Source organism: Moschus berezovskii, chromosome 9, assembly GCF_049115385.1.
Source record: "Moschus berezovskii isolate FMDL1 chromosome 9, NW_MosBer_1.0, whole genome shotgun sequence".
Taxonomy (NCBI): Eukaryota; Metazoa; Chordata; class Mammalia; order Artiodactyla; family Moschidae; genus Moschus; species Moschus berezovskii.
Genome location: NC_142468.1, coordinates 105,791,477 through 105,817,873, shown reverse-complemented (window position 1 = coordinate 105,817,873; position 26,397 = coordinate 105,791,477). Strand labels below are relative to the sequence as shown.

Here is a 26,397-nt window from a genome sequence, read left to right as displayed (position 1 = left end):
TAGTGTCCAACTCTTTGCAACCCTATGGACTGTAGCCTGCCAGGTTCCTCTATCCATGGGATTCTCTAGGCAAGAAAACAGGAGTGGGTTGCCATGCCCTCATCCAGGGGGGTCTTCCCTGGAGGGAACCCACATTCGTGGGATCGAACCCACGTCTCTTATGTCTCCTTCATTGGCAGGTGGGTTCTTTACCATTATCACCACCTGGGAAGCCCTTAAAGAGTACAGTGAAGTACAGAAGTGCATAAAGATGAAATAGAGACAATAGAACTGGGTGCTAGAAAGTGGTCATCTCTCCAGTTTATGCTACTCCAGCACACTGCCCTCACTGCTCTTCCTCTGACATGCTAAATGTACTCCTTTTCTTCTTCCTGGCATTAGCTGTTTCTTCTGTCTGAAAACTCTCTCAATCTCCTCTTGGATTTTTCCCACATTTTTTTCAAGCTTCTGCTCAAATGTTAAGTTCTCTGATAGGCTTTCTTTTAAACCATATTTAAAATTACAAGTCCTACCCCGCAGGGGTTAATAGTCAACCCACCTGTTGCTCTGGCTAAGCCATGAGAAACTCACCATGGGAAAAGAATAAAAGCTAAATATAGCAATACAGCATAACCCAAATAAAAGTACATTGGGTTGATTAGTTGGGGTCGTCATACCCCGCTAAGCTAAGGAAAAACATAGTGTGGAACTTGGAACGCTGGGTCAGCGCAAGTTCAGAACACTGCTTGTGCACACACTAAGATGTTTTCCTAAGGTATATGCGGGTCTATGACCTCCAGCTAGGTGATAACCCTTGTACAAGAAAATAACAAAGATAGCTTAAAGTAATCAATAAACGGGAAACGTGACTGGGGATACAGGAGAATGACATCGTTGTAACACAACAGATACTTTCTGCTTGCCAAGACACTAAATAAAAGTGATGAGGCCCCAAAGTGCCCCCCAGTCCCATCTTTAAAACTTTAATTCTGTCTCTAGTTTCTTTTTCCCAAACTGCGCGTGGACCACTTTTAATCCCTACCTGTTGTGCTTGCCTCAGCACTACTCCATTTATAATCCGTCCCACTTCCATGTTTCATTTTTCTTGAATGAAAAGAAAAAGTTAATATTTCAGTTATTCACTTACTGATTTTGTTTAGTTTCTGTTGCTCCCCAACCTCAATTGAATTGTTCTAGGTAGGCAGGAAATTTTTTTTCTGTTTTTAAAAACAGGCTGTATCCTTACTGCCTGTTCAGCACTTAATAAACAATTGCTTACTTGAATAACCCTATACCAGTCTTAGCCCTGAAAATGCAACTTTGCAATGACTATTATAAAATAACAGCTGAAATGTCTCTAAACAAAAAATCTGAGAATATTAGTGAGGAAAATTTGTTTTTCTCTTTCTTCAAAAGAGAAAGAGAGTCAAATGGTACATCTTTTTATTGTAACTATTACAGCAAACACTGCTATTATTTAATTATTCCCCAGGAAACTTTTGCAAAACCTGATTAGTGGAAGCTCAAGAGAAGATAAGAACTTACTCCGCAAGTGCGCTATTCCTCAAGGAACAGCAGGACTTGGATTTCATTGTAAATAAAGACAATTCAAAACCCATCTGCTGAACAAATACTTGCAAAATATCAGGGCATGGCTCCCAAATCTCAAAAGGCCATGATGCAAGGAAATGAATTTAGACAACACCTTCATCTGGGCTTTCATCTAAATATGACCCTTGAGGCTGGGGAGGAAAAACTCTTTTAAAATTCACTCTTTGCTTCTCATGACAGGTTACAAACTGGATCGGCCATCTCATCAGAAGTCCCTCACATGCTATGGGAATATTTTATTTCCCCTCTCTGACTTTTCTTCTTGGCACACATCCAAGGAGTGAGTTAAAGTTTTGCATGCCCTATTTCAAATGCTGAGATTTTTGCATACATGGATTTGCTGACAAGTGTTTACTTCTTGTTCTAAATGTAAATATCTGACTACAATAAAATTCAGACAGAGAATTTTAAAATATCAACTTTCTATTATTTTCCTGAGCTTTGGGAAATACACCTAATTTTCTGATTCCTTTAAAATACTAATGGGTATTGTTTACAGAGAGACTTGGGGATTTTATTTTTAAAATGTATAACGGTAAATTACTGGAAGTGGATTTATTACCAATATTATAATGAATTTTGTTTTTTGTTCAGTAGAAATAATATGACAAATCTCTGATTCCACTCTGATATCACAGCTCTCCAACCCACATATTGCCCTCAAGCTCACTAATTTTGTGTATCTTCCTTAAGTGATAAAACACCATTCAGCATCTGTATGCTTCCTGTTTCTTGCATTTGTAGGATATCCTTTGGATTGTGACTTTATACAGTTAGTATTCCCAAGAAATACTGTAACAGGAGACCCAAACAGGGTGAGTATTGACATTGATTTGACTGGCCACTGTTAGGGTGCCATTGCACTGCAGGCTCAGTCACTCAGTCATCTCTGAGTCTTTGCAATACAATAGACTGTAGCCTACCAGGCTCCTCTGTCCTTGGGATTTTCCAGGTGAGAATACTGGAGTGGGTTGGCATTTCCTCCTGCTAGAGATCTTCTCAGCCCAGGGACTGAACACACATCTCTTGTGTCTCCTGCATTGCAGACAGATTCCTTACTGCTGAGCCATCGGGGAAGTCCTTGTTAGTAAAAATGAGGAATTTCAATATCATCAAACAGGGTTTCAAGGTATCAAGACACACATTGCAATATAAAAGACAAAAATTAAATGAGTTTTAAAAATTCAGTCAAATGAGTTATGAAGCTACCACTATGATGTGTGTTAGCTGAGCTTTTTCTTCAATAAAAGCAGCAGAATAATTTGTGGACATCTAAGGGTAATTTTGAAGCTTATTCATATGAATTGCCTCTTAATGTTATGCTTTTTCTCTTTTTTCTGCATATTTTTATTCACTGTATGTGTGTAAGTACAATTTATATGTTCTTAAGTAAAAGGCCCTCTCATTTATAGTGACAAGCCAAGATTCACTAGCTCCATAGCTTGAGTTTCTAGACAAGATGACATTTATTCTCTCTCAGCTACTGTACAAAAGCTTCAATTGAGAAAAATCATACAATTATTCATGATAAAAATCTTAAATAATCTTCTTTTACAAATCTTGCTTCACAATTGCAATAGATCAAAGAAGACTGTCTTTGATGACAAAATACACACACACACAGAAGCACTTGTGCGCCCCCTGATATAATGTGATTGCTATGAGAAACAAACAGATTGGCTACCAGCTTGCATTCAGACCTGATAAAATCTATATAGCCCCATGAGCAATGAGAATACATAAATAGCAGTGCTTTCACTTTAGGTTCCAAATATGATAGCCAACAGTAGGCTTCTAAGAAAGCAAGACATGAAGCTTTGATTCGATAATTACCAACTAGGGGAAGAGGGGAGCAAGAATGGTTAAGAAAGATATTCCATGTCTCAAGATTGTCTCAATAGAAGATGCCTAGAATGAGTATAAAAATGTTTCAGAGGTTATGCATAAAAAAGAGAAAACGAGACCAAACATAGAAAGCAGCTATGAAAATAATGGAAATGCCATGCACACAAATCAAAATCTTTTCTCTATGTCACAACTATTTTGCAGCAAAATGGGCCAAGTCTAGTCACATTCAACAGGGCAGTCACTCCGAGTAGTTGCTCTCCTTAAGGTCCATCAGTCACTCTGAGTCGTTGCTCTCCTTAAGGTCCGTTGCCCCAAGTGGCATATCTAGTTCTCAAGTTCACTAGAGAGTATATCAAAATTTTCAGTATTCAGGTGCCAAAGGTTAGGGCTCTTCTCGTGCTGTGGAGCTGAATCCAACAGGCCGGACAGAGAAAACACATTTCTTATACGCCAAACGTGTTTAGTACAGTCATATAATATACCACCTGTGCTGGTACCAGAGAGGCCCTTTTCATCATTACTTAACAATATCATAAACAAGCACAAAAAGAAATATTCCCTGTATTCTTTCTTTGTTATCTCAGTGAGATAGAACCTTCTGAAATTTCATTTGCTATTATTATCAATATCACTAATTACAAAAAAATTAGTTTTACATAATATTTTAGAAATTCCACATATGCTGGTTTGTGTGTACTATTCTTTTTTATGGTAAAACACACAGAAAGTTAAGTGACTTACTCTGAATTACAAATTTTACACTTAAGTGTTATCCAATATCCCAATCTAGTTTAATGATTGTGCCAAACCATGTTCTTATTTATATGATTATTTGCATCCTATCAAAATGAAGGGCTTCCCTGGTGGCTCAGTGGTAAAGAATCCACCTGCCAATGCAGGAAGAACCCCTGGAAAAGGAAATGACAACCCATTCCGGTATTCTTGTCTGGGAAATCCCATGGACAGAGGAGCCTGGTGGGCTACAGTCCATGAGCTAGCAAAAAAGTCAGACATGACTACGTGATTAAACAACATCATCAAATGAAATCATACTCTTGGGCAATAGGTTATGATGATCACCATTTGGGTGCTTTAAAATAAAACTCATTGTTTATTACTTAATCTACCCAAACTGGTAACGAAACTAGGATTTTTCAGGAAGAATCAGTATACTGTGTTAAAGTTAAGTAACTTCTGTCATCCCATGTCTTCCAGACCAATGAATATGTCCAGCAGAGAAACCACCCACTTTGTTATCCACTTAATCCTCCTGGGCTGGGCTTTCCCTCAAGCCCAGAAATGCAGCTCCTCTACTTCGGGCTCTTTTCAGTAGCCTATATCCCGACCCTGATGTGGAACACAGATGTGCGGTGGGATCAGCGCCTTCACACGCCCATGTACATCTTCTTGGGGAATTTCTCTTTCCTGGAAATATGTTATGTCACCACAACCATCCCTAATATGTTGGCCAACTTTCTATCCTCAAGCAAGTCCATCTCCTTCGTAAGCTGTTTTGCACAGTCCTACTTGTTCTCTTTTGGGTGTGACGAGGGCTTCTACCTTTGCATCATGGCCTTTGACAGGTATCTTGCCATCTGCCATCCTCTGCATTACCCACGCATCATGACTAAAGAGCTCTACACTGCCATCATCATCTTTGGGTGATCCTGTGGGTTCATTCTCTTCCTAACCCCTGTTGTTCTCATTTCACAGTTGCCCTTTTGCAACCCAAATATCATCGACCACTTTATGTGTGATCCTGTCCCATTGATGATGCTGTCCTGTTCTGAAGACAGCACCACACAACTCATTTACTCTACTTTCAATGCTGTTTTCATGACTGGCACCTTTCTCTTCCTCCTTTGCTTCTATGTGCTGGTGATTCTGGCTGTGGTAAGGATGCCCTCAGAAGCCAGCAAACGCAAGGCTTTCTCCACTGGTGCTTCTCATCTGGCTGTGGTAATTCTGTTTTTTGGCTCTGTTATGGTGATATATGTTAGTCCTGGATCAGGACACCCAGTGAAAGTGCAAAAAATTGTGACCTTATTTTATTCTGTAATAACACCCCTCTGCAATCCTCTAATTTATAGCCTCAGGAACAGTGAGATGAAGGCTGCTCTAAGGAAAGTCTTTTGGGCTGAAATATCTGTTCTTAAAACATAAATCAGAAGTCATAGTGAACTAAGTTGCAACACAAGCTATCTGAATAAGACACGAACAGGATGGTTTTCTAGAAAATTTAATAATAATTTTGGTTAAGGAACTATTACAATAAAGCCTACTATTATCATAAAAGTCACCCACTACATGATGGATTAGTCTTTTTTTTTTTTTTTTTTTTGCTGATTATCAGTGATCTTTATTATAAGTGAATATGTTCAAAATCAGGAGTTTGAGGTTGTTCAAAAAAAAAAAAAAAAGAACTATTACAAATTTAGGAGAACCAGGTAATGACAAACTCAAAAACAAACAAATAAAACCTGGTTGCTCATAAGGAACCCTGTTTTATAATCTTAAAAATTATCTCACTAGAGCCACTCCAGTACTCTTGCCTAGAAAATCCCATGGATAGAGGAGCCTGGTAGGCTGCAGTCCATGGGGTCGCTAAGGGTCGGACACGACTGAGCGACTTCACTTTCACTTTCACACATTGGAGAAGGAAATGGCAACCCACTCCAGTGTTCTTGCCTGGAGAATCCCAGGGCCGGGTGGGCTTCCGTCTATGGGGTCACACAGAGTCGGATACGACTGAAGTGATTCAGCAGCAGCAGCAGAGACATACAGATAGAATACTATAGGATGTTATTACACGTGGATGGCCATAACATTATAAACTGTCATTTTTAACCCTTGGTTATTTTTTTATCTGTTGACAAACTTAACTACAAAACATCTTTAAAAATATGGTTCTTGAATGATGGTATATACAGCAGGTTAGTAACAACCAACATTCTAAAAAATGTCAAAGAGCTTTCAAATGAACACAATTTCAGTATCACTTTTCATATATTTAAGTTACATCCATTCTAGGACTAGAAACAGCATTCTTTGATGGTGGCTCACTATAAGATATTGTATTGGAAATATGTAGATTAAGCAACTGCTTCTTATGATATGCATCATTTTCCTGGTTGGCGTGTTCATCCAGAGATTTCCCTACACAGTTCTTTAGTTCATCGATTCCTTCTCCAGTAACTGCAGAGATGGGGATGATGTGTTGGAATTCCACAGTCCTCTCTGGAATCATGTGTTTTTCAAATAAATGCAAAAATTCTTTAGGATTCTGGAGTTGGTTCATCAGTACATGGAACTTATCCTGTGCATCTGGCAAGTCCATTTTATTTACTGCTAAGAGTGCAGATTTTGTCTGAAGTTCCTCTTTGTACAACTCTAACTCTTTTGAAAGCAGTATTATGGTTTCAAAAGCAGTTCTGTAATGAGTTTGGGAAGAAAGCTGAAATCCAGAAATATCAACAACAAAAAGCAGTTGTTTAGTTCTTTCTATATGCTTGAGGAATTTGTGGCCCATTCCTTTGTTCATATGTGCTCCTTCTATTAAACCAGGAAGATCAGCTACTGATATCTGTTTGAAATCACTATACATAATTTTTCCGAGTTCAGGCTTTATTGTTGTAAATGCATAATCTGCAATTGTAGGTTTTGCATAAGAAATCTCACTTAGCAAAGAGGATTTTCCAGCATTTGGGAATCTATAACGTTACCACTGTCATCAGTTACTGAAACACCCACAGGGACAGGAATTTCACAGTCTTTCCCTTTGGAGCCTTTCAGTGCACTAACTCGACTGTTTGCTCCTTCTCCAGCCACAAACCGTTTCTGAGGATATTTATCCTTAAGTTGTTTTAAAGTCATTTTGTTATGGGCTACAATCCAGACGTCACCACCTTTTCCACCTTCTCCACCTAAACGAGGGTAGCCCATTCCACCACTTCCTCCCTTGGTGAAGAGTCTCAGGTTATCAATGAAGTTTCCATACTTTCTGAACAGCATGCAACTGCAGCGCACCATGCCTGCAAAGCGGATTAGTCATTTTTAAGAAATAAAATTGTCTTAAGAAAATTGAACTTGTCATCATAACCAAGCTTCTAAAAGGAAGTATAAATATGCTTTGTGTTTCAGAATTGAAGCAACATATAAGGATTCAAGAGGATTCATAAACTTGTTTTGGTATTTACACTGCAACATCTTCTCCACTGGTAGCCACAGAATGTAAGGATTACCGTATGAAAAAAGTACAGCCGTACAGGTGTGATCTTTTTACTCTCTTCCAAAGAATAATTCCTGTTTCTACTCTAAGGATCGTAAAGAAACAAACAGCCTTAGGTGCATATTAAGTAGTAAGTCAGAAAGTACTCAAAATAAGAATTAGGAACTTAGTGGCTCGTGTTTATTCAATAAAGTTAAGATATATGCTAAATGTAAAGGGCATTAGTCAGGACTTCTCTCTTTGCTGCAAATCCAGTGTCAACTGACATGCTGTAGGACCATATTTTATTTCGGTATTTTTGCCATGTGACATATTAAGTATTATCTAAAATGTGTCTAAAGATCTTTTTAAAATATATAGTTACAAATGTTTGTTTATGCATTTTATTTTCACCACTAGCACGTATTTTTTAAAGATGATTCTAAGAATATAACAGAGAAATAAAGTGTAATTTAGGGAGCCACATTTATAGCCTTCAGAAAATCATCTATTCCACAAAGTGAAGTACAACTGTAATTGGACTTCCTTTAAGAAAGAACCAAGAATCTGAGGTTGTCTGGACAAGGACGGTCAGAATTTCTGGGGGTTCTATAGCAAGTTTTTTCTGTCCTATTTCACAAAGTGGACTGAATGGGTGAACAATTGCCTGGACAAATTATCTACCTAAGTAAAAATGCTTAATTAAGAACATCATCCAAAATATCTTTAACATAAGATGCTGTTTCCCTGATTATTTTAACTATTATTTCCTTCTGGGTGCTTATGGTTTGCTCACCCTACAGTCATCTAGCTTTCTTAAAGCAGATAGGGAAAAGAGATGAGAATGTGTAGTGAATAAAATGTACTGTTGCTTCCAAAGGTGTGTGGTTTCTGCATTTGTAACCGATTTTGCGATAATAATTAACTAGGCTTTTTGCATCTCACACTTTACGTATCAGAAACACCTCGTAATTCAGGCTGCTGACACTTAAAATGGAATGAAATTAATTAATTAATTAAAACGAAATAAAATTCAAGTTTTTTAGTAACTTTTGCTTAATTCAGGACTTTATGAATTAAGGATATAGTGAAATCTAAACTTCAAATTTGTCTAGTTTATTTTAGGAGATTATTTACAAGGATACAAGCAAAGTCTATCTACTCAATAAACAATCTCTTGTTTTACCACTTCCCTCAGATACTTCCCTCAATCTCACCATCTGGACCAGTCTCACCATTTGGACATTCATTCCAAATCATAAAGTAAATTCTTACCTCCTCTCATACAGAGGTCAGCCTTGCAGGCTACTTCCTTTATTTCAATTACATGTCCTACTATTTCTAAGAATTTATCAGTGCTGATCCTGAGCTAAACCACTTATGTAAACTATCTCCAAATTTACCAACATGCTTTTCTAGGAATAATCCATGTGAAGTTAATAGGAAAGGAGAAAAACTGTCTGCTCAGCTTTTTTAAGTGCCATTCTTAAATAAAGCAAGTAAAGGGTTACACCAAAGTAAGCAAATTCATGAAGTCTTCAAAACATTGTAAGTATTATAAATCTCCAAAAATCATGTACTGAAATGGAATTTTATCCAATTTTGACAAAATAACTTTATTTTCTCCCAAATCACCTGATGGAACTGTTATCACACTGAGTAATTTGAGAACAGTCACTTCATTTATTATATACATATAATATGCATTTATTTTATACATATAACAACCTTCTGGAGCAAGTTATTACCAACACTATGTTAAAAAATTAGAAAATTAACAGTTTTAGTGAGGTTCAGGAATTTCCCAAATATCACACTAGTAAATGGTAATGGAGCCAGATGTTTATTGTAGCAGATACTTTTGGTAAGCTTCTTTTTCAGCTACAGTTGTACTGAATAGTTCTACATGAATTTTAACTCATACTGGGAGAAATATCAATAACCTCAGATATGCACATGACACTACCCTTATGGCAGAAAGTGAAGAGGAACTCAAAAGCCTCTTGATGAAAGTGAAAGAGGAGAGTGAAAAGGTTGGCTTGAAGCTCAACATTCAGAAAATAAAGATCGTGGCATCTGGTCCCATCACTTCATGGGAAATAGATGGGAAAACGGTGGAAACAGTGTCAGACTTTATTTTTGGGGGCTCCAAAATCACTGTAGATGCTGACTGCAGCCATGAAATTAAAAGACGCTTACTCCTTGGAAGGAAAGTTATGACCAACCTAGATAGCATATTACAAAGCAGAGACATTCCTTTGCCAACAAAGGTCCGTCTAGTCAAGGCTATGGTTTTTCCCATGGTCATGTATGGATGTGAGAATTGGACTGTGAAGAAAGCTGATCGCCGAAGAATTGATGTTTTTGAACTGTGGTGTTGGAGAAGACTCTTGAGAGTCCCTTGGACTGCAAGGAGATCCAACCAGTCCATTCTAAAGGAGATCAATCCTGGGTGTTCATTGGAAGGACTGATGCTAAAGTTGAAACTGCAATACTTTGGCCACCTCATGCGATGAGTTGACTCACCGGAAAAGACCCTGATGCTGGGAAAGGTTGGGGGCGGGAGGAAGGAGAAGGGGACGACAGAGAATGAGATGGCTGGATGGCATCACCGACTCTGTGGACATGAGTTTGAGTGAACTCCGGGAGTTGGTGATGGACAGAGAGGCCTGGTGTGCTGTGATTCATGGGGTCGCAAAGAGTCGGACACGACTGAGCGACTGAACTGAACTGAATTGAACTGAACAATGTCCCACTTCAAAACCACCACATATCTTTCAAATTTCTGCCTCAGAGTGTCTCAGAAGTCACTAGAGCCAGCCACTTGATGGCAAGTTGATTACACTAACCCCTTCCTTTATGGAGAAGGGGTTTATCCTTCTGAAATTTATCCTTTCTGAAATTGCTACAAGTACTGGAGACTGGTTGTGTTTCCCTGTTGATAATTGCACACATTTTCTGTTCACAAAATCAGACATCTTTCAATTCTACATCATATATGTTATCAATATGTAATCTCAAGATGTGAATATATTCCTAAGCATAAAACCAAAGTATAAACCATTAAGAGAAAGAGTGCATATGTGACTACATAAAAAATAGCTTTGGTTCAAAAAATTGCTATGCACATGTATTGAATAGGTAAAACATCAAAAATGGAAAATATAAATATGTTATAAGAAATTATTTTAAATCAAGAAAAATGAACACATGATTAGAAAAATGTTATATATATAAATGAAAAGGAAAAAAAGGCAAAATGATAAAAAACACTTCTTAGACTCAACCAAATTACTAATTAAATAAATACACATTAAAATAATGACACATTACTTTAAAATATTCATAATGGTAATTTTTAGACAGAATTATAATAAGCTGTATGTGTGTGTGTGTTTCACATGTGAGGAAAATGAGCATTCTCACTATCTGCTGGTTAGACTAAGTTAGGGCAACACTTTTAGAAAGCAATCTAGCAATATGGCAAAGAAAAGTCTTAAAATTATATATACATTTTGATCAGCTAATACACTTATACTAATTCACTGTAAGAGAACATCATCACAGAATAGTTTGTAATAGAAAAAACTTGCAAAGCAATCTAAATGTCCAACAAGAGAGAACTACTTATATTACGCTGTAACCATAAAATGATTATGTTCCTCAGTTCAGTTCAGTCACTCAGTGGTGTCCGACTCTTTGCGATCCCATACATCACAGCACGCCAGGCCTCCCTGTCCATCACCAACTCCCGGAGTTTACCTAAACTCATGTCCATCAACTGATTAAATCAATCAGCATTTGGGAAGAAACCAAGAGGAGAAAAAGAAAATCACAAAACAGTGCTCTAAAGACAATATGAAGTGGGTGGAACAGTGGAGGGAGTGAGGAAAGATATGGGTGTAACGCATTTTTTACATAATTGGAGTCTCTCCGAGCCAGTGCCAGGTGCCTGCTTTCAAGCCTATTAAAATTCTATTTCTGCCCAACTTCTTCTGAGTCAGGGATTCCACCTCTTGTCTGAGATTAGCAGTCATATCAAAGTTGCATGGGAGACTCTCAAAAGACCAGAAAATTCTCAGAATTAGTTAAATTCGCTTTCATTTGAAAATTCATTATTTAATGTACAGGACATGTTTGGCGAGAACAAATGAAGCAGAATGGTGAAATTAAGCACTACCTATATCATCTCCAACAGTTTGGATATCATCGATCTAAAGTCAAGTATAAAGTGACAAGTATATGTATTCGGCCACTTCTCTCTTCTGCCCAAATTCACAAGGAACACAGCAACAGTAAGAGTCCTAATGTATGGCCTGGGGAAGGCTGTGCCAAGAGAGGGACCTGGTATCCTGGGCCATATTGCCCAAAGCTGAACCTGGTTCAACACAGTCCTTGGGGCTTAGCTGCCTACCTTCCACAATATCCTGCCTGGAACAAAAAGAGTGCCTGGGAAGGTCCAATTTGCCCAGAACCAGGATGGCTTTCTTTCTTGAGGCAATTGACCTATCTGAGAAGATTGGTTTCTGAGGTGTTTCTGGAGTTAAAAAGGGAAAGAACTGATTTGGAAGGTTACATGCTAATGAAATACTGACAATATACATTATCAGTAACAAAATGTTTGAAAAGGTTAGACAGTCATCATCAAAGCAACAAAGAATGAAAAGAAGTTTTTATAAGCAAGTCACTGAGGGAGGAGTTTAAAGATGAGTCTCCAAACACAATGTGAGAGTATAAGTGATTCTATGACTTGCAGATACATCACTGGTGCTTCCAATGGAAAATCCTTCTAAGTCATTACTAGAAGAAGCAACAGGAAGCAGGGCTACAGTAAAAGGACCTGGTCACTATTAACTCAGAATTATCTTTCCCCCAGGTTGCTTTCTGCTGGAACTAGTGAACATCAAACAGAGTGAGTGGGCTACTTCCAATATTGCTGCCTTTGTCAGCTTGGATTAGAGACTTTCTGCCTGGTTTTGGACACCTGGTATCTCTGTGCTAAAATAACTAAAGCTTGGAGAAGAAAGATGGAGTCTAGCACAAGAAATAGAGAGTCGAACAGAAGTAACATCTGAATCTGGTCTGACCCCTACCTTGCTGGGAGGCACTGCAAGCTCATACTCAGTTGTGTTCAACTCTTTGCGACCCTATGGATTATAGCCTGCTAGGCTCCTCTGTCCATGGGAGTTTTCAGGCAGGAACAGTATTACCGAGAATTCAAATGCACCTCATTGTCAAGACTACTCTGTGTCTGCTTACACAGCAAAGAATAAAAAAGAATTAAAGTTCTGTCCTTGAATGGGATTTTTGCTGGAACTTTTGCCAAAGTAGCTCATTACCTTGAAAGCTGCTTATGGGCAATAACTATTTTAAACAAATCTTTGTTCACAATAGCAATCATTTTTCAGACAAATTTGTTTTATCAAGATAAAATAAGATGTTAAGCCATAAACCAGATTCTGAACAGCCTTCTCAAATATAATGTTTGAAGTAAAACTACTTAAGGAAGCCAAGAAGCCAAAATAACAATATTAATAGAATTTTCCCAGAGGGATAGAAAGACATAACAATGACCAGGAAAGAATAACAGGTAGAAGCCATGGGAAGATTAGATATAACTTTTCACTCCAGTCACCCTATATGTAGAAAAGATAAACCAAGTTGAGTTAGAGCCAAATATAAACTCTTACCCTCTGTGGGCTTCTGTTCAATCATTTTAAAAGGATAAGACAGTATTTCAAAGAGTTTAATGAGATTTACAAGTATTTGATAGGACTTCCCACATGGCTCAGTGGTAAAGAATCTGCCTGCAATGCAGGAGACCCAGGTTCAATCCCTGGGTTGGGAAGATAACCTGGAGGAGCAAAGGACAACCCACTCCAGTATTCTTGCCTGGGGAATTCCATGGATAGAGGAACCCAGCCAGGTATAGTCCATGGGGTCACAAAGCGTCGGACATGACTTATAACTGAGCATGCACACATATATAATAGATAACACATATGAAATCTGCTGGCATAGTAATCAGCAAATAGCAGGTACTATCACCTAAACACAATAAAAACCGGGTAGAGTGTTTATATCCATTGAGACAGGAGAAGATAATTGGAAAACATAAGAAGACATAAAATCCTTGTGGTTGAGGGTATGATAGGAGGCTCTGAACAAGTGAGACCCTAGGTTTTCTTATTCTCATGAGGATTGAAAGCCACTGTACAATTTCACTGGGAATCAGTTCCTGCCACCAAAAGTCTACTCAGGGAATGCAGACCAACTTTTAACACTGCTGTACAGACTGATAAAGATAGGCAGGGAGGTTACCTTTTTAGTGGGTCATAGGGAAGAGACTTGGGCTTCCTCAGTGGCTCAGTGGTAAAGAATCTGCCTGCCAATGCAGGAGATGCAAGATACAAGTTCGATCCCTGGGTCAGAAAGATTCCCTGGAAGAGGATATAGCAACCCACTCCAGTATTCTTGCTGGGAAAATCCCACAGACAGAGGAGACTGGTGGGCTATAGTGCACAGGATCATAAAGAGTCAGACAACTGGCCAACCGAGCATGCTCCCACAGGAAGATACTCAGGATCTGGGAATTTGTTAAAGTGAACTTTCAATGTCATTTGAAGAAACACATATGCTAACAGGGGAGCTCTGGGAGCCTTAAAGCAACTGGTGATATCCAATATGGAGCTGGTTTTAAATCCAGAGCCTGTCTGTGGGTGTCAGGTGAGCAGCAAATTAGAGGGGCCATTACTAGGTGACAGTCTCACCGATGGATTCAGGAAGGCCTTTTCAGCTTTGAGCACAACACTGAAAGTAAAACACACTTGGGGATTGAATGATGCCCTCTGATTGTCCCTGCTGCTCCTGAGGGATGGCCTCTAGGGACAGTATGTGGCCAGAAAGGTATACATAGTAAAACGGAGAGTTTCTTGGCATTTTATTCTTTTTTTGCAGTTAAAGAGAATCCTTTGTGAGGCTCAAAGTGTGGCAAAGTGTCACCAGGACCCCCAAATTCTTCATCTAGGATCTTTAAGAGGGCACAGTGGTAGCCCCTCAACTGCCTGCTGCAATGTCCACTGTGTGTATTATTGCTACAGAAAGAGGGCTGTGAACGGTCCTTTGGATTTTTATTTATAAATATATTTCATATGATAAACAAGGTAATATATCAACTGATATATAACTTTTTACAAAATCTTTATTATTCCTGGTAGAATCACATCTGTCCAGCATACAATTGTTCAAAAATCCCATCAGGAAATTTTGAGCTGACATTTCTCTGTTTGGCATTATTTTTCAGGTAAAGAAATGATAGAAGCTAATGAGCTTCATATCACTTCAAAGGAGAGAAAACTTTTGTAAGTAATCGATATTTATTTTCATTAAGTGTAATTAAGACTGAAGAATTCCTGTATTTGCAGTGAAAGGAAAAATCAACATATAGTCTCAGGTAGAGTCCACAGTGACCCAAGGCAGGGAGAGAAGGGCCCTGGGTGAATTGAACTTAGAACAGTGAGGCAGGAACAGAGGAGTTTTTAATCAGGAAAGGAAGGAAGACATTCATGAGAGTACCAAGTTGTATTACAGATAAAAATCTGAAAGAAAATTTGTTGTTTCTTTCTCTTTCTTTCTGATGACATTTTCCTTTTTCTTACTTTGAATTCTGATTAACGTCTGCTCATTCAAGAGCCTACGTTAAAACATCAAAGACTCCTCCTCAAATACTCTTATCCTTACCTTAATTTTGAGGTGGGTTTACACTGATTCTGACCGTGAGTGAAGGGGGATTTCCCATTAAAATATAACACCCCTGCAACGCACCTTCATTCCACTATTTTTCTTTCTTTATCAAGTTTCTTTGCCCTGTTTACACACAATCTTACCCACCACAGTCAGTTCAACTCTATATTTACCCACCATAGCCAGTTCAACTGTATAAGTAAAATTATGGTCACAGTAAAAAGTGTGATGGCTCTTACTACACATATTTTAGCTAAATATCCAATATTGAAAATTTAGGTTGTCTACTTCTGATTTAAAGCATCATATCATCCCTTCCCATCACTGAATTTCCAGTCAAAGTTTTCTCCAATGAGCCCATCACCTGGGATGTATAGCTTATAGTTCATTTCAACTCATCCATCTGTTGGTCTTTCTGAATGAACACAAAACTCTTTTTATACTTGATCTCCCTTTGGCATTTGATGGAAGCTGCTAGTTTGGAAGATACCCGCCTCACCATCTTAGTGATGTATCTGATGTATCCTATAGAGAGAGACAGTGAGAAATATGTAAATAATCTTTTCCTATAGTATATAGCCTCAATCACTAACACAGCTTTCCTGAGGCTAGTCCTCCACATGCACGAGTGGAAATTTGATATAGGCAAGTGGCAGATGAACAAATTGAATAAAACACAATAAGGAAACACAGCTAATACATACATAGCTGACATCTGTGTAGGGGAAAAAGTTGGATTTTAGAATCAACGTGCTCAGAGTGACAGTAAAATTCAGCGCTACATTTAGAAATGTGAAGGTGTTTTTTCTTAAGGCTCTAGAACTGGAAAGCAGAGGGAGGAGAATTTATTGAGATAATGAATGTTAAGTGATGGTCACAATAAATGCTTCATACATAACAGCGGGTGCTCTTTGCTCACTACCTTAGACGTCAAATTTTTTAAAAATGTTCAGAAATTGGTTCAAGTCAGAGGGCTTCCCTGATAGCTCAGTTGGTAAAGAATCCGCCTGCAATGCAGGAGACCCCAGTTCGATTCCTGGGTCTGTAAGATCCATTGGGGAAGGGATAGGCTACCCACTCCAGTATTCTTGCGCTTTCCTTTTGGCTCAGCTGGTAAAGAATCCGACTGCAATGCCAGAAACCTGGGTTCAATCCCTGGGTTGGGAAGATCCCCTGGAAAAGGGAAAGGCTACCCGTTCCAGTATTCTGGCCTGGAGAATTCCATGGATGTACAGTCCATGGCGTCACAAAGAGTTGGACACGACTGAGTGACTTTCACTTTCATAAAAGTGCCAAAAATTAGGACGCAGGGCAGGTCAAAGATGGTGATTTCCAGCTTTTGTTAGTAGCCTTGCTAAAACTCTTCTTTATCATAAATCAGAATTTGGGTCAAGGAGGAAAAGCTGTAGTACATGCACAATATACTTTTGCAGCCATCTAAGCAAAGAGACAAGTTTTCTCCATCTGCCTCTTGCTGTTTTTCTATTTGAGAGCCAGGATCTCCTAATTAAAGAAGAGAAGCCAACGAAGGTCCTTTTTTCTCTGTATCAGTTTAGCTGTTGGCTCAGCAAGTAGAAGTTAAATACCAGCTCTAAGAAACTAATAGGTACTGTCTAAAATGGAATTTGTGGCAATGTCTTCAGCACCCTGCTTCCGTTAACAGAGCCATCCAGGACAGATAGCCTGAGAAAATGTTAACTGACAACATAGTAAGGTACTCTTTTTGTACTGACCTAATTCAACTTCATAGTAATTTATTATTTTTTTACAACATGACAAGCTTTAATATTTTTTCATTCATCTTTTACCTCTTATTCATATAAAATGATTCTCTTTGTCTTATTGAAGACAAGCCTTGAATTCCACTTTTCTGCTATGAATATTGCCAGGCCATTTTTTTTTAATTGAAATAAAATAGACTTGCAATATTATATTAGTTTTAGGTGTACAGGATCATGATTCAGTATTTTCATACACTACAAAATGATCACCACAATAACTCTAGTTATCATGTGTTACCATGTTAATTTGAACTTTGATTTTTCTTAGAATTTTCCAAAATTCTAAATAAAATTTTCTTTGCAATGAGGAGAAAAGAAATTACATGGATGTATGAGGGTGTATCTTATGGAACTTTACATCAAGGAAGAATTAAGGTAAATGCAAACATAGAAAACAATCTGGACTCCATGTTATATGATGTCAGTGAAATTTGTACTCTGAAAAAAATGGAGACTGTTACAGTGGGCGCTGTGGGAGCATATAGTAACATATTGGCTGGGGTTCTCAGAAATCTGCTCTCATTGGACTAAGCTAGATCATTGGGAAATGAGTTAAAATCAGAACCATATGGAGCCCTTTCACAAAAGTGCATTAAAGGAATAAACAGAAGTCAGAAAATTAAAAAATGACTTTTCAAGAGAAAGAAATGGCTAATCTAATGATCATTCCCTTCACAGATCAGAAGAATGCACCTCTCAGAAGCCAGTGATATCTCTGGGTCTGTGAGTGAGTTCATTCTCCTGGGCTTCCCCTGCCGCAGGGAGATCCAGATCCTCCTCTCTGTCATATTCTCCCTCATCTACCTCCTGACCCTCCTTGGGAACGCAGCCATCATCTGTGCTGTGTGGTCAAGCCAGAAGCTCCATACACCCATGTACATCCTCCTGGCTAACTTCTCCTTCCTGGAGATCTGCTATGTCAGTTCTGATGTGCCCAAAGTGTTGGCCAACATCATCTCCCAGACCAAGAGCATCTCCTATGCTGGCTGCCTGCTCCAGTTCTACTTCTTCTTCTCCATGTGTGCAGCTGAGGGCTACTTTCTATCTGCGATGTCCTTTGATCGGTTCCTTGCCATCTGTCGACCTCTGCATTACCCCACCATCATGACCTATCAACTCTGTGCCCGATTAGTGGTTTTCTGCTGGGCAGGTGGCTTTTTATCAATACTGATGCCTGCAGTTCTTATGTCCCGGGTGCCTTTCTGTGGCCTTAATGTCATTGACCATTTTTTCTGTGACCTGGGACCATTGCTGGCACTGTCCTATGCCCCCGTTCCAAAAACTACTCTAACTTGTGCCACTGTAAGCTCGCTTATCATTTTCATCAGTTTCCTCTACATTCTTGGGTCCTATACCTTAGTTTTGCGAGCTGTACTTCGGGTCCCAGCTGGCTCAGGCAGGAACAAAGCTATTTCTACACGTGCCTCCCATTTCTTGGTGGTTTCCTTGTTCTGTGGCTCAGTTATGGTGATGTACGTGAGTCCAGGCTCCAGGAACCATCCTGGGACACAGAAATTTGTGACCCTGTTTTACTGCATGGCAACCCCACTCTTTAATCCTCTGATCTACAGCCTCCAGAACAAAGATATGAAAGATGCATTGAGGAAAGTCCTCTGTGCCTCAGAATTTTCTAAAAATACAGAGAAACGATATACATTTTTACATTATTATTCTCTCAAGATTTCAGAATTTCTCTCATTTAAAAAAATTCTTTTCTGGGCATGTCTGAGTATTTGACTTCTTAATCTCATGAAAGTATGATTCATTACACACACCAAAAAACTCTCATCCTATCTCAAAATAAAATACCCACAGTTCCAAAGGTCTATTGCAGCAAAGTTTCATGGAGTTTTTATTCACCAATGTATTAATATAAATTGATGTTTTAAAGATTTTTTTTGTAGTCCTAAAACTAATATAATCAAGTTGGTATATATAAAACTAAGACTCATACTTCCAACTTGTGTCTTGGATTTTATCCTAATACTGTTTTATGCACTTTAAATTTATCAACTATTTTGCTTTTCCAATTATAAGGTTGTCTATAATTGAGAAATAGCACCAACTTACTATGCTCACAAAAAAAGCCAATCAATTTATAAGATCAAGGACTCAATATCTGTCACTGAAACAGTAGTGTTTTCCACTTGTGTTTTCCTTACTACCTAAAACTGATGAGCTACACACAGTATATAGCAAATTAAAATAGGAATTTATATGGTTTCTTCTTAAGGAATATTCTTGGTCCAACTTTGAAGAGAGTACAAAGGCAAGCACACGTTTACATGTGCCAAATCATTAAGTATTCTTACTCAAAACTGCGTTTCTGCACCTTCCAAGCTTTAAGTAGAGGAACATTTACTGTTAACAGAAAATAAGCATGAGAAACCAGAAAACAGACTCTGCCAATTAAATATAAGCTACTTCAAGGCAGTCAGCACTTGATATAAATTTTTCGGCTTGACCTGATCATCCGCTTGTACTCTGAATTGTTCATATCTTATTTTTTTAATTAAAAATTGATTGAGGCAACATTGGTTTATAACATTATGTAAGTTTCATGTGTTCAACAATATGTATCATATTTTAAACTGTAGCACAAAACTTCTTTTTCTGGGGGAGGCGTTGGTTTGTAAATTTTCTTCTATATAGTGAAGAAAAAGCTTATGATTTGACCGACAATGTGCAATCCAAACCAGACCTCAATTTGTTTTCTGTTTTTATGTAGAAAACAGGGTTCTTACTTGCACACAACAAGTAAAGAGGGCTTTAAAGCCCTCTTCCAAGTTATTCTGACTTTGGGGAATATTTTCTGTAATAGAATATGCTAAGTAGTGAGGCTGCTGGATCACCGTAAAATCAGAGGAGAATTCCAGGCACCAACCAATCCAGAAGGGTTTAGTTTCTTTTTGCTCTCTGCAGATTACTGAGACTGCACCTTTCTACGGCAAATCTACTATGATGTAATTATAACAGGTTTCTTACTTGCTTACAACAGAAGCTGACTTTGGCTGATTAAGCATGACAATGGGGAAGATTTATTGATGGGATATAAGGAATGTCACAGAATCAGTGAAAGTGAAAGACTCACAGATGAAGCGCAGAATCAAAGATGAATGTGCAAACCATCCTGTGGAACTGGTCTGAGGAGAAATCGCTATCCCTACAGCCATGCCTACTACCATGAGCCGCCAGATGGCACAGTGTTGCCTATACTGAATCTGCCTCAGATGCTAAAGAATCCTCCTGCAGTGCACTAAAATCCTGCCAATTCTGCACTAGGAATTTGTCTTTCCTGCAATAAGTGTGCTAACTGCTTCAGTGCTATTTTTTTCCCCAATATTTCAATATTGTTATCCCCTACCATCCCATTTCTCCTTCCTGCGTCACTATTTTGACCCAAAATCTGATGTAGTTGTACCTGCTTGGTGCAACCAAGAGTACATCTCTCTTCTATAGCTGCCTCAGAGGCTGGGAGAGTTAATACCTAGAAATAAAAACTCCAGTTATACAAAGATACAAAGAGCTCCAAGTCTCTACTGAGATACTAGGCAACAAAAGCAAAAGAAAAATACCAAGTATAACTACACATTCATTTCAACTCCCCTATGATATGCCTGGGTTATGTTCTCTTTAGAAGTTCCGTAACTTAGGATTTAGCTAAATAATCCACCGATGTAACAGCATGGAAGTCACAGCAGGATGAGTAAGAGGAAAGAAACTTCATTGTGAGTAGTTGAGGGCTTGTCTATCTCACAATGAGTGCTGTTAGAACTTAATATGAAGTTTATAAGTTATTACTACACTCTGGAGTTCTGAGAGACGGAAGTTCAACTAAAGGGGAGGAAACTGTCCAGCATCTGAGAAAGTCTCTATTAACTGCAGTGAGATTTAAGGCTGCCCCCAAGCCTTTCTTAAAACTGGCAAGGAAGGGATAAAGAAGATTCTTCATTTACTCTTTCACTTTGAGTCAAAAAGTTTTAGCCTGAAGGTTAGTGGGCCACAATCAACTAAATAGTTAAGATCTTCCCTTACATCTAGGTTTTCATGATGTCTGAAAAAGATATTCAATATGAAATTAAATATATTTGGTTTTGCCCTAAATGTTAGATACATAAATTTTTCAATAACCAGGGCTTATTTAGCTACATTGGAATGAATTATATTTCATTTTCTCAACATTTCAAAAACTTACATACACAAAATAAAACTTATACAAATGATATATTTTATAGTCAACATTTTTCATCATAAAAAGAAAAACAGAACAAAATAATGAAAATCCTCACAGTTCCACACCTCTACACACCTACTTCTCTCCACAGGATGTGTTTAGTTTGGTGGGTATATATCCAGATATTTTCGGTGCATTTACACATAAAATATTGGTTTTGAAAGAGTATATAAATTGGAATATTCATTGGAAGGACTGAAGCTGAAGCTGAAACTCCAATACTTTGGCCACCTGATGCAAAGAGCCAACTTATTGGGAAAGTCCCCGATGCTGGGAAAGATTGAAGGCAGGAAAAGGGGGTGACAAAGGATGAGATGGTTGGATGGCATCACTGACTCAATGGACATGACTGAGCAAGCTCTGGGAGTTGGTGGTGGACAGGGAAGACTGGCATGCTGTAGTCTATGGGGTCGCAAAGAGTCGGACATGACTGAGAGACTGAACAGCAAGAACAGTAAATTGGATTGTACCTGAGTATTGTCCACAAATTACTGACTTTCACCTAAAAGCGATTTTCACCTAAAAAGCGATTTTCACCTAAAAAGCGATGTCTGAGGGAGGACTTCCATGCAGCTCTTGCAGGGTCTTCTGTCAGTTTGGAACAAATTAGGGCAATGAAGCTGAAGACACAGTTCTTCAGGAAAGACTTTCTCCAAGGAGGTGGTACACGGATGTGTGAGAGAACTCCTTCCAGAATACAGTGGACTCAGTGGGGGGTTTTGCCACCAAAATTGGGATTTAAAATAGGAAAACCAGTGAAATAAGAGGACAATTATTCCTTCTAAGCAAAGAAACTGTATTCTGAAAAATGACAATTCACTTACTTGTTTAACCTCAACAACTTTTGGGCTCCTTAATTAGACCTCAGTTTTCTCTATGTATACATACACTGTCAAGTACAACAGCCATAACCCACATGTGGCTATTGACCACTTGAAATGTAACTAATCCTAATGCAGAATGTAATAATTGTAAAATCACACACCAATTTTGAAGACTTAGTATAATAAAAGAATGTAAATGTTTCATTAACAATGTTTAAATTGATTATAAATTTAAATGATACTCTTTGGGATAAACTGAGTTAAAATATATTATCAAAATTAATTTCACCTATTTCTTTCAATCATTGTTTATGTGGCTAATAAATATTAAAAACTACATATGTGTTGTTTGTGGTTCACCTTGTGTCTCAGCACTGGTTCAGACAGATCTCAAAGAATCTAACAGCTTAAAATGCCATTCATGTTGATTATGTTGCCATTTCATTATGTTGATACTTCTTAGGTTTTTACCTCCACTTGCAACTTCAACTCATACTTCTGGACTTGCATATAAAATTGTCTACTTATAAATCTCCACTTGGATATTTATTCATCCATTTTTAAGTGTATATTTCTATATTTTATTTAGTGAAACTAGTCATGGTCTTGACAGTATGAGAAATTCTGTTTAATGTACGTAATTCTTATATAGGTTGGTCTTATTCTGTCATGACACAACAAAGCAGATTCCTCTGGTATATATAAATATGTACATAAATCTTTACATTTTAATTCCAGGTTTTCCCATGGAAGCATCACCTTCACTGAAAATTCGGACACTGCTAATTAAATCTAACTTTCGTGTATGTGCCGTGCTCAGTCACTTCAGTTGTGTCCGAGTCTTTATGGCCCCATGGACCGTAACCTGCCAGGCTTATCTGTACATGGGCTTCTCTCAGCATGAATACTGAAGTTGGTTGTCATGTCCTACTGCAGGGAATCTTCCCAAATCAGGGACTGAACCCGCGTTTCTTGTGTCTTCTGCGTTGCAGGCAGATTCTTTACTGCTGAGCCAGCAGAAAAGCCCAACTTTCGTGTAAGAGAACAGTTTAAATATGAGACGTATAATGTAAAAATCATGGGCAAGATTTCTACTTATTAAATAGGGCAGTGGACAGAAATTGTTCGCTCTTTTTTTGAGATAAGTTGTCAAGCTTGTCAATTCTACCTTCTTCTTAATAACAGGAAAGATTATTTATGTTACAAGGATATATTTTCCTGCATTCTCAAAGTACTCCACTCACTCATCCTCTCCCAAGGTGATGTCTTTACTCTTATTTGTATTTGCGAGAAAATCACGAAAGAGAAAGAATATCAGGAACCTAAACAGATATTAAAACCTGAGAATGCTCAATTTCCTTACATAAAATGGCATCGTATTTGTAGACAAAGCTCATTCTGCTTCTACAGAAAAAAAAAAAAAACCCTCACTGTTAGATTTTGCTATCTTGATGTCCTTAAAACATGGCAATAGTCTGCTCTTAAATCAGGAAATTAAAAATGGTTAAACAACAGCTAAAAGTCAAACAACCAGGGCTATGGGAATCCTACGCGGCCATGTGGCTTTTCCCGGCTCCCTGACAGACCTTATTTTTATCTGATGGGTTAAAGCCTTTCCTGACTACAGTGTTAATGCCCTCACAATGAGTTCTCCAAAAAAAAGAAAAAATTACGTTTCAGTTTTGTTAATTAAGGTCTGTGCTGACTAAGACACTTCTGAGATAGTTCCTTGTTATGTTATATTGCTTAAAAGCTTAATTAAGGACTCTAAGATTGTTTCTAAAGCTTATCTCGGTAACCAATCTTTAGATAAAGGTCAGATGCTTCATGATGTACAACCAGGAGATTAACATTCGGATATAATCATTTAACTGAGTCAGATGACCTGGGGTATATGAGGCTATACACAATGAAAGTTCTTGACTTAAATTCTTGCTTGTGACTTTACTAATAACTGGTAGCTATATTATTGTCTATGTAGCTTGCTTCAGAAGATTATTTCTTGTTACCAAATGTGTGACTGAGCCTGTGATAAAATGCTGATATGCAGTTCCATATGAGATCAATATTGTAACAATGTAGCTCTAGATATGAGAAGAAACAAGAGGAAATATTTTCCTGGACCAAAAGGCTAGTAAGACAGGTATGGTCCACAGGCTTTTGCCACTTACAAGGCCTGGTCTAGTGACAACACACTGAGTGGGCTGTCAATGGAATCTTTGCTCGACCTGGGAATGAGCCTTCCCAGCACTGCAGGACACAATGACCATGAAATGTCCCCAAAACCTGGTCAAATATGTGGCTATGAAGGGGTCCTGCTGACTGAAAGTTGGCCCTTGCCAGTTGCCTCCACAAAGATTAAATCATGACCATTACAAGATGCTGACCTTCAGCACCACCTTGACAGTTCAGGGTGGAGATGCAAAAATAAGGCATTCTGTGCTCTGGGGGTAAAATAAAAAAACAAGCTTTCAGATTATCAGGTGTTTTCAGGTAAAGATTTTTATGAGTACAAATTCTTGCATCTTCTCATACCTAGAGAAACACTAATTTCATGAATCAGTGTCTGGACCTGGTTCTCCTGGCTAGCCCCTCAGCAGCTTTCCTACATCTATTAATCTTTGGGTCATATATCTTTAGCTTTCTTGTTAAGTTTGTTTTTCCAAGTAGTAGTGCAACAAGAATATCCCCCGGCCAACACCAAGACAAGGCTAGAACAAGCTGCCTTATCATTCTGTGCACTCTCATCTCCCTCCGTAAATGCACCCCTAGGTCCTCATGCTATTCTCCTTTTGAGATCTTATATGGGAGACCACCCCCAGTAATAAACAACTCAAGGAAGACCATCAGCAACTAGCTGAACTGAGGTGTCCTGATACCTCCAGGCCCTGGAAAAGTCTTCTCCATATCGCCGGAGAAACCTTAGAAAGGACACCCATTCCTTTGGGCAATTGGGTTCATTCTATCAGCCAGGATATGAGGTATGGGTTAAAGATTAGGACAAAAAAAAAAAAAACAAACAAACAATTCAGCCAGTTTGAAAAGGCCCTCACACGGTTCTCCTGGCAACCACTACTGCTGTTAAAGTTATAGGTGTCATCCCTTGGATCCACCACACCAGAGTCAAGAAGGCAACTACTTCCTGTGATGAGGACACCTGTAAAGCATTCAGCACCCCAAAAACCGCCTCAAGGTCCGGTTCCAAAGACAACGGCCCTCACCCACGAAGGACACTGAGCCCTGCTCTGGTCACTCCGGAATCTGACGAGTCAATGCACGGCAGGAGCTTGAGCATTCTTCAGCCTTGCTCCAGCCACACTCCAGCAGCTGGCGGGTCAATGCAGGAAAGAAGCTTGAGGATCCAGCTAGCAAAATATCAATGGATTTTCATTGTCAACCCTAGCCTCTATCCCTAATTGGTATTATTGCTGTGCTCTTCATTACAGGACCAACTAGACTCCTTGGCTGAGGTGGTTTTACAGGATAGGAGAGGGCTAGACCTACTGACAGTTGAAAAGGGAGGACTATTCCTCTTTTTGAATGAAGAATGCTGCTTTTATGAAAACCAATCAGAAATAGGGACATCGCCCAACAGCTAAGGGAACAAATCACAAACAGGAGAGAGAAACGAGCTAATTCCTGGGGTAATTGGAACAATATTTGGAGCTGGGCATCGTGGCTTCTCCCTTTAACAGGTCCTCTTTTCATGCTGTTTGTGGCACTCTGGTTTGGCCCTTGTATTCTCAATGATATTACCCAGTTCATAACCCCTCATAAAGTTACAAATACTAAGAGCTCAATATAGCCCCCTAAATGACTGGGAGCTCTGAATGTCCTACCAAAACATGAGATGATGCTTTCTGCAATGAGTGATAGAAGCATCAAGAGAGGGAATGAAGAAGAAAAGTTAAAATTTTACATAACCTCCTGCTGCTTCTGCCTCTGTAACTCAGCTTGCTCCTTGCAAAGTCTGGATCACTTAGGTCTCAGAAAGTGGGGACTCACAATACTAGAAACTGGCTCTTATCTCATTCACCCCTGTACTGTTTTTTGCAATCGCCCAGCCCCCACAAGCCTGCAAATCAACTTAATCAGGCCTGTCCATGTATAAAAATTCTGCAACCCCTTTGTTTGGGGCTCAGAGCCTGGAGTGTTAACTTCTCTGGGCCC

The 26,397-nt window shown here is 38.7% G+C and overlaps 1 protein-coding gene and 2 pseudogenes across 1 annotated transcript; 2 read left to right on the top strand and 1 right to left on the bottom strand.

Moving 5' to 3' along the window:
- The first annotated feature begins 4,642 nt into the window (after positions 1 to 4,642).
- LOC148776955 (olfactory receptor 11G2-like) lies at positions 4,643 to 5,601 on the top strand (annotated as a pseudogene).
- Positions 5,602 to 5,942: 341 nt separating this feature from the next.
- The window catches only part of LOC129542138 (GTP-binding protein 10 pseudogene), a 60,468-nt pseudogene continuing 40,013 nt past the window's right edge, over positions 5,943 to 26,397 (bottom strand).
- Positions 17,497 to 25,643, top strand: LOC148776954 (olfactory receptor 11H6-like). Its single transcript, XM_088840250.1, has 5 exons — positions 17,497 to 17,544; positions 17,848 to 18,888; positions 21,913 to 22,078; positions 25,025 to 25,208; positions 25,349 to 25,643. The coding sequence occupies exons 1-5, from the start codon at positions 17,497 to 17,499 to the stop codon at positions 25,641 to 25,643; spliced, it is 1,734 nt and encodes a 577-aa protein (XP_088696376.1).